Source organism: Mastomys coucha, unplaced genomic scaffold (assembly GCF_008632895.1).
Source record: "Mastomys coucha isolate ucsf_1 unplaced genomic scaffold, UCSF_Mcou_1 pScaffold5, whole genome shotgun sequence".
Taxonomy (NCBI): domain Eukaryota; kingdom Metazoa; phylum Chordata; class Mammalia; order Rodentia; family Muridae; genus Mastomys; species Mastomys coucha.
Window position 1 is genome coordinate 54,117,108 of NW_022196911.1, and position 7,795 is coordinate 54,124,902.

The 7,795-nt window shown below is 50.0% G+C and overlaps 2 protein-coding genes across 2 annotated transcripts in view; both read left to right on the top strand.

The window, feature by feature from the left end:
- The first annotated feature begins 312 nt into the window (after positions 1-312).
- On the top strand, positions 313-886 carry LOC116078892 (histone H3.1). The gene has a single exon (XM_031354261.1). It carries the CDS (start codon positions 396-398, stop codon positions 804-806), a length of 411 nt encoding a protein of 136 aa, XP_031210121.1. The 5' UTR covers positions 313-395; the 3' UTR covers positions 807-886.
- Positions 887-997: 111 nt separating this feature from the next.
- Positions 998-7,795, top strand: part of Trim17 (tripartite motif containing 17) — a 9,927-nt gene continuing 3,129 nt past the window's right edge. Inside the window, exons 1-4 of the mRNA XM_031354197.1 lie at positions 998-2,360; positions 3,599-4,032; positions 5,333-5,428; positions 7,261-7,491. Of these exons, the coding sequence (XP_031210057.1) occupies positions 3,604-4,032; positions 5,333-5,428; positions 7,261-7,491 (756 nt within the window). The 5' untranslated portion in view covers positions 998-2,360; positions 3,599-3,603. The remainder of the gene's footprint in view (positions 2,361-3,598; positions 4,033-5,332; positions 5,429-7,260; positions 7,492-7,795) is intronic.

The following is a 7,795-nucleotide window of genomic DNA, read 5'->3' on the forward strand; positions in this document are numbered from 1 at the left end:
TTAGTATTCCAGAACTCAGGAAAACTATGCCTATGCCTTGTTTCCATATAAAGGAGGCACGCAGAAAGGTTCTAGAAGGTTCTTTGTGTCTTGGGAGTCGAGACAAGGTTGTTTTGGTTTTTGTCTAACAACCAAAAAAAGCACCAAGAAAACAACTTGAGTTTTTCTACAGTCCCCGCCACTCTCCTACCAAGCCTCAACTAACAGCTCTGGAGGCCACTCCGCTCACAGAGAATATAAGGGGTAGGGTGTAAAGTGGAGCCCCCCAGTGGACCAATCAGAGCGCAGCATCCCATAATGCCGCCCGGTGGGCAGCCAATAGGAATACAGCTGGGTCTATAAAAGCCGTGCCACTCGCCACGTTCTGTACCTGAGGAGCAGGACCGCTCAGGAAGATGGCGCGTACGAAGCAGACGGCACGGAAGTCGACGGGAGGCAAGGCTCCGCGCAAGCAGCTAGCCACGAAGGTGGCGCGCAAGAGCGCCCCGGCCACGGGCGGCGTGAAGAAGCCGCACCGCTACCACCCTGGCACGGTGGCGCTGCGCGAGATCCGGCGCTACCAGAAGTCGACCGAGCTCCTGATCCGCAAGCTGCCGTTCCAGCGCCTGGTGCGTGAGATCGCCCAGGACTTCAAGACCGACCTGCGCTTCCAGAGCTCAGCCGTGATGGCGCTGCAGGAGGCCTGCGAGGCATACCTCGTGGGGCTCTTCGAAGACACGAACCTGTGTGCCATCCATGCCAAGCGCGTGACCATCATGCCTAAAGACATCCAGTTGGCTCGGCGCATTCGCGGAGAACGGGCTTAAATCCCACAGGCACTGCTCCTCAACCCAACGGCTCTTTTCAGAGCCACCCACAGAGTCGGAAAAAGTGGTCGTAACCTAGATTTGTTAGATCTCGTGTCTGGTCGGTAGCTGGGAATGGAAGGGCCCTGCCAGGGATCAGGCTAGCGGGCTTAGCAGCTAGCTGATCCTTGCCCATTGAGCTGCTTGGACTGCAGTGGCCTGTCTACCCCTGACAGGTGTACTTTGGAGTACAAGGTTGACAGTTGGATGGCTGACTGGCCTTGCCAAATGAAAGTAGCGTTTGTATGGTTGACGGTATCCAAATTAGGTTCTGTTCATTGCTTTGTGTTTTGAGACTGATTTACCTGAGGTTAAAAAGGCTAGCTATTCCTACACTAAAAGTTGGCCTCTTTCCTGATGGGAAGCCCAGTGAACTGTTTTATTGAAGTTAATTTTGCCCGTCTTTTACGGCTGTGGCAAAGTCTGGGAAATGTTAACTTACATATTTCCAGGGGACACATCCAGAGAATCCTCTATAGAGTAGAGTAGGATTACTGTAGAGTAGGAAAGCCCAGCTATTGTGTTGACTCAGCCTGAGTGGTAAGCAATAGGAACTTCTTATCAAAAGGATGTTTTGCCCTGGAGTTTAATCCTCTGAGTATTACTAGCCTTCATTTCTCATATCGTCCAGGACTGTATGATTTCTGTGCCATACAAAAAGGGTGGTGTTCGGAGTTGACAGGCATGGAGACTAACCGGCTTGCTCAGAAATCACACTGGGAGGAGCTTGAGATGGTTAACTGAACTGCATAGTGGAGGGCCGAGGGGAGTAGCCTGCATATGGCTGTGAGGTTAATACAGAAAACTTTACCTCTTCTACATAGTGGAATTATTAATGGCTATGTTAAATATATAAATTACTCCTAGGGTGTCCATATAATGTTAGTATGCAACTGAAACATTTTGAAGCCCATTACATCTCCAGGCCCAGGGAAGGGGGGCGGGGGCGGGGGCGGGTGTAGTCTAAAGACCGTTTCTCTGTGTAGCCCTGGCTGTCCTGGAACTCCCTCTGGCCTCTAACTCAGAGATGAGCCTGCCTCTGCTCCGTCTCCGCCTCCAGAGTGCTGAAATTAAAGGCATGGATCACCACCTCCCAATTTTCAGTCCCTAACTTCTAAATTGCCCCCCTTTTCATTTGCCTGGCCTCAATCCATGCAAATCCGACTACACTTTCCCTGCAGTCCCCACTGGAGTCACTAAAGTCCCTGCCTAATCTCTTCGTTCTATCGATTTATTGGTCCCACAGCTCTCCAGCGAAGTCGAAGTCGTATTTCTGTCACCGCCCCTTTCTCCTAACCACCCTAACCAACCTTGCCCCGCCTCCACCCTTCTGTGTAGCAGCCTCAGCCCCGCCCCCGCGGTATCCCCTCCAAGCAACCTGCCTGCGTGAGTTGACGCCACAATACCCTTCTGCTCCAGCTCCTAGTTTTCCGCAGTGCTGTAGCACAAACCCAGCCTTTCCCCCACGCGGCGCACTTGGCCCTGGCACCTGGCGCAGTGCAAGGCTCCTTCCTTGTGAGTAGTCGCCGTCCAGAGAATTTGCTCCCTCACCGTCTGGGTAGAGACTCTAGGGGCCCCTTCTGTCCCCAACAAAAGTCAAACCATAAGTTTCAAACCGTGGACCATTCTAACTACATGGGTCTTCTAGATGAGCCCTCACTGACAAGAGACCGTAGATGACCGAGAGCCCTGATGTCTGTCTCTGCTCCAGGGAAGCCAGGCAACCTCGCCCTTTTGGGCCTGGTTCTGACTAGGTGGGCAGTGGTGAGGCTCTTGAGGTTAGTTCGGGAGGAGCTAGTGCCCTGTGTTCTGTTCATAGAAACTTCAGATAAAGTTAACATGGCAGCCACTCCGGAATATCCGAAGATGCCTTGGCTTTCAGAATTCAGAAGCGAGAACAAGATGGGGAGGACTACGAGTTGACCTCATTCCTGAACTCTCAAAAAGGACCTTGGGAAGCAGGGTGGGGGCAGTTCAGGGTCTCCATCGCCTGCCTGAGTTAGCAGGACTCAGACTTGAGGGGTGCATGTATGTGTTCCTGTGCACATATGTGTTGTATATGCCTTCACAGTGCATCCATGTTCACATGCCTGTGCTTGTTATGCTGTGTAAGCATGCTTGCAGATGTTTTTTCTGTGAGGTTGTGTTCATGGGTAGTTACAAACATATTTACCCGTGTGCAAGCTTGGATATGATCATGTGTCTGCATGTCTATATGTAGGCCCTGTATTTGTGTGTGCGTGTGTTGTGTGTCCATTTGTCTATATGGAGCCCCTGTATCTGTGTGTTTTGTTGTATCTTTTCTGCATTGCACCTTAACTGAAAGGATCTCTATTCCTAAGTTTCTTTGTTTTACCAAGGGTGAGTTAAAGACGTCATTCTGACACTTGACTATTGACACTATTGTGACACTTGACTACCGCAGCCAATTGGCGGTAGAGACGTGGCTCCAGGCCAGACATAGGACTTGACAGCAAACACAGCAGAACATCTGGGAGTCCCCGAAGGCACAGGAGGGAGCTCATAACTAAGCTGGTCCAGGCACCAAGTCCAAGCTTAGCAGCTGGGGTTCAGTGGTCTGTCTAGCCTTTGGACGGTGTCTTTGTATCCCACATTTGGACACCAGCTTTTGTCCCATCTGTGAACGATCAACATGCTATGCTGTACAGGGGCCCCAGGAGAGTTCACCGGGGTGCCATTCTGTGACCCTGCTCACCATGGGGTTACAGTAGAAGCCCCCTGTTTCTCCCCAGGAGCCATGGATGCTGTGGAGCTTGCCAGACGGTTGCAAGAAGAGGCCACGTGTTCCATCTGCCTTGACTACTTTACTGATCCTGTGATGACTACCTGTGGCCACAACTTCTGCAGAGAGTGCATCCAGATGAGCTGGGAGAAGGGGAAGGTGAAGAAAGGGAAGAAGAAGCAGAAGGGCTCTTTCCCCTGCCCCGAGTGCAGAGAGATGTCCCCTCAGAGGAACCTGAGGCCCAACCGCCTACTGACAAAGGTGGCTGAGATGGCCCGCCAGCACCCTGGCCTGCAGAAGCGGGACTTGTGCCAAGCACACCAAGAACCCCTTAAGCTGTTCTGCAAGGATGACCAAAGCCCCATTTGTGTGGTCTGCAGGGAGGCCCAGGAGCACCGAATGCACAGGGTGCTGCCTCTGGATGAGGCTGCAAGGGAGTATAAGGTGAATGCAGGGTCAGGGGTTGCAAGTCCAGGGAGTGGGAGTTCGATCAAGTTGGCCTCAATGCAGACCTTCACTTCATAATAAGAGCACTGGCACTAACAGAGCGGCAGGGTGGGGGAGGGGAAGGGGAGGGGAGGGAAACTGTGTAGAGACAGCCACAACAGGAGGAAGTCTCCTTTGCCTCTAGAACAAAATAGGTGTGTCCCTCATTCACATGTTCCCAAGGGTGATCTATAGAAGCCATGTTTACTAATGAGTGGCAGGCAAACATAACACATAGTGAGTAGCAGATACAAGCTACTGCTTGTAGATGCAAAGTGTCATCAAGAGTTCACAACATCCAGCAGAAGTAATTGAGGGAGAAGCCTGATCAAGAGGGAAAAAGCAACATCGTCAAATAGGGGTCAGCAGAATTGACTAGAGAAGTTGAGGCAGTCAGCTGTAGAGGTGATTTGGTTTGGCTTGGTTTGGTTTGGTTTGGTGTGGTGTGGTTTGGCTTAGCTTGGCTTGGTTAACTGAGCTCTCTCTCCATGGATGTATTGCTGATGACTGAAATTCTAGTTTCTCTTTAACACTGGATACATTTTTACATCACAGGTTAAACAATAGTAACCTCTGTCGAGAGCAGCTTGTCTTATAGCTGGTTCTTTTTTTTTTTCTTTCTTTCTTTTTTTTGGGGGGTTTTTTTGTTTGTTTGTTTGTTTGTTTGTTTGTTTTTGAGACAGGGTTTCTCTGTGTAGCCCTGGCTGTCCTGGAACTCACTCTGTAGACCAGGCTGGCCTCGAACTCAGAAATTGGCCTGCCTCTGCCTCCCAAGTGCTGGGACTAAAGGCGTGCACCACCACGCCCGGCTCTTATAGCTGTTTCTAAGCACACAACAGTTTTATTCTTGGGCTATTTTGCTGTTTGGTTTTTACTCCTACCTGTCACATCAGAGTTAGAGGATGAGCCAATCTCAGGGCAAGGGACTTTCAAAGGTACTTTTAGACAAAAATGCCTAGGTATAAAATAGATGTGTGTGTGTGTGTGTCTGTGTGTGTGAGGGGGGTGTTAACACTGCTTCCAGAGCCAGCTTCTCAGTGAGTTCATGCAGCATAGACAGTTTACCAACACAGTGTATATTACCATGAGCTGACCTCCAAAACCCAGGTCAAGAAAGGCTTGTTTCCTGACCACTGGAATGGGAAGCCAGACCATCCTGTCTATAGGAGAATTCTGGGGTTGGGACAGCCCCAGAGACCACATTCCAGATGTGGGCAGTGATGGGATCTGCTGACCAGAGGTCTGTTTGTGTGTCCAGCTCAAGTTGGAGGAGGACATAAAATATCTACGGGAGGAGATAATGAAGACAGAGACACTGCAAGCCAAAGAGGAGCAGACTTTAACTGACTGGCAGGTAGGTGCCCGATGGCTGCTGTTCCAAACCTGTGTGCCTACACTTGTCCTCAGCTGTGACAAGGAAGTGCCTTTCAGGGCTTCAAGGGGGAAAAAGGTTCCTGTACTCGGCAGGTTTGGTGCCTGACCTGCAAGTTGAGCCAATACTATTGTACTGGTAAGACTCGTAAAGTCAGGTAAGCAGGATTTTACAAGTCTCAGGTGGAGCCTGCTAGAACACCTTAAGTTTGTCAAAGAACAAAATAACTACGTTAAAAAAAATTTGACGACGGGTGTTCATAAATTCAGGTTAGCCTTAAACTCATAGGCTTAAGTAATCCTCCTGCCCCAGCCTCCCCAATAGCTATGTGTACTGGCAGGCACTACTGCACCTGGCTAGTTCAACCCCCCCCCCTTTTTTTTTAAATTATCCTCATTTTGTGTGTATTGGTATTTGCCTGCATGTACATATGAACAATGTGTATGCAATGCCTAGCAAGGCTATAGGAGGGCATCAAGTCACCTAGAAGTGTTTAGGAAGAATGTGAGGCATATATGGGTGCTGGGAATCAAACCCTGGTCCTCTGGAAGAGCAGCTACTGCTCTTAACTGCTAAGACATCTCCCCAGCCCCCCTTTAAAAGAATCCTTTTATTCAGATCTTAAATAGCTCTATTTCTTTATTCTAGAATCCAGGCAATGCTTCCATAAAATAAATGTGGGCTGTACTTTTGATTTTAAAGACTGAGAAAGGCTGCAGGTGGTCCTTTCATTTCAAAGTGATCTTAGGGTACTGCTGGGCAAAGATTGACTTCCTCCAGTTCACTGGAAATGGCCTGTTTGGGTCTGGGGAGTGGTGGTGGTGGCTTGTTGATGCTTATTTGTAATCCCAGAACTCAAGGAAATAAAAGCAAGATCTGTGTTAGTTCAAGGTCAGCCTGAACTACATAACCAGTTCCAAGCTACCCAGAGCTATACAGGAAAAAAAGGAAGACAAACAAGTACATAAAACACGAGGGGGGGGGGGAAGAGGGAAAGAGGGAGAGGGAGAGGAAGAGGGAAAAAGAGGGGGAGAGGGGGAGGGATAAAGAGGGAGAGGAAGAGAGGGTGGCAGAGAGGGGGAGGGGGAGCGAGGGAGAGAGGGAGAGGGAAAGAGAGGGAGATGGGGAGGGAGGAGAGAGAGGGAAGGAGAGGGAGGGAGGGAGAGGGAGAGAGGGAGGGAAGGAGAGGGAGGGAGGGAGAGGGGAGGGGGAGTGTGTATTTTGGAAGTTTGTCTGTTGTCTTTGAAACTCTGATTTTTTGTTGTTTTGGTTTGGTGTTTGTTTGTTTGTTTTGTTTTTCCGAGACAAGGTAGTTCTCTGTATAGCCCTGGATGTCCTGGAGCTCACTCTGTAGACCAGGCTGGCCTCAAACTCAGAAATCCACCTGCCTCTGCCTCCCAAGGGCTGGGATTAAAGGCGTGTACCACCACACCCGGCCGAAACTCTGATTTCTTACTGATTTTGACCAATAGTTTTAGGGACACGGGTAACTCCAATTTCATTTTTAGTCTGGTCATTAGAAGCCCCCTGTCCTTTTTATGAATCATGCCTGTGTCTTTCTTTGAGGTCGCATGTTCTAAACCCACTGACACCAGGACACATGGACATTTGAATGTATGGGTGCTATTACTCAGGACCTGTTAGGGTGTAACAGGGAAGGTGTGGGGAGTCTCTGGCAGAAATCCTGGTTCCCAACTTCTCCCAAGAATTCTAGGTCACCAATTGTCCAGAATTACTGCGTGGCAACCCTGAAGGAAACCCATCCTTTCTGGGCCTTTCAGAGCCAGTTTAGGGTCCCCATTCCATTTCCACAGGAGAGAGTGAAAGAGCGGAGAGAACGCATCCTGGAGGAGTTCCAGAAGGTGGTCTTGTTTCTGGTGGAAGAAGAACGGAGGCTCCTCCAGGTCCTGAAGAAGGAGGAAGAGGACACCTTAGGGAAGCTGCAGGACAGCAAGGCTTCCCTGGACCACCAAAGCCGTTCCCTGGATCTGATCCTGTTTCAGCTGGAGGAGCGGAGCCAGCAGGAGCCCCTCCAGATGCTGCAGGTGAGGCCAGAGGACGCTGAGGCATTTGTGTCTTTGGGATTTTCTGTGATTCCACAAACCTATGAGGTGGGGTGTGGCCTGAAGATGTGCACTTAACCTAGGAGCTTGCAGAACAATTACAGCCTGACAGACAGGATGAGGCTGGGCTGGTGTTTGAAGGTCACTGACCCGTCCTATCCTAGCTCCTCACAGTGCCTTACAGCAAACTGTCCACACTGTCCACAGCACACACACACACACACACACACACACACACACACCCCACACTGACAGCAAATACATTCTTTTTTTTTTTTTTTTTTTT

Excerpts from the sequence above, each read along its gene's own strand:
- LOC116078892 (XM_031354261.1), top strand. The coding sequence starts at position 396 with ATGGCGCGTACGAAGCAGACGGCACGGAAGTCGACGGGAGGCAAGGCT.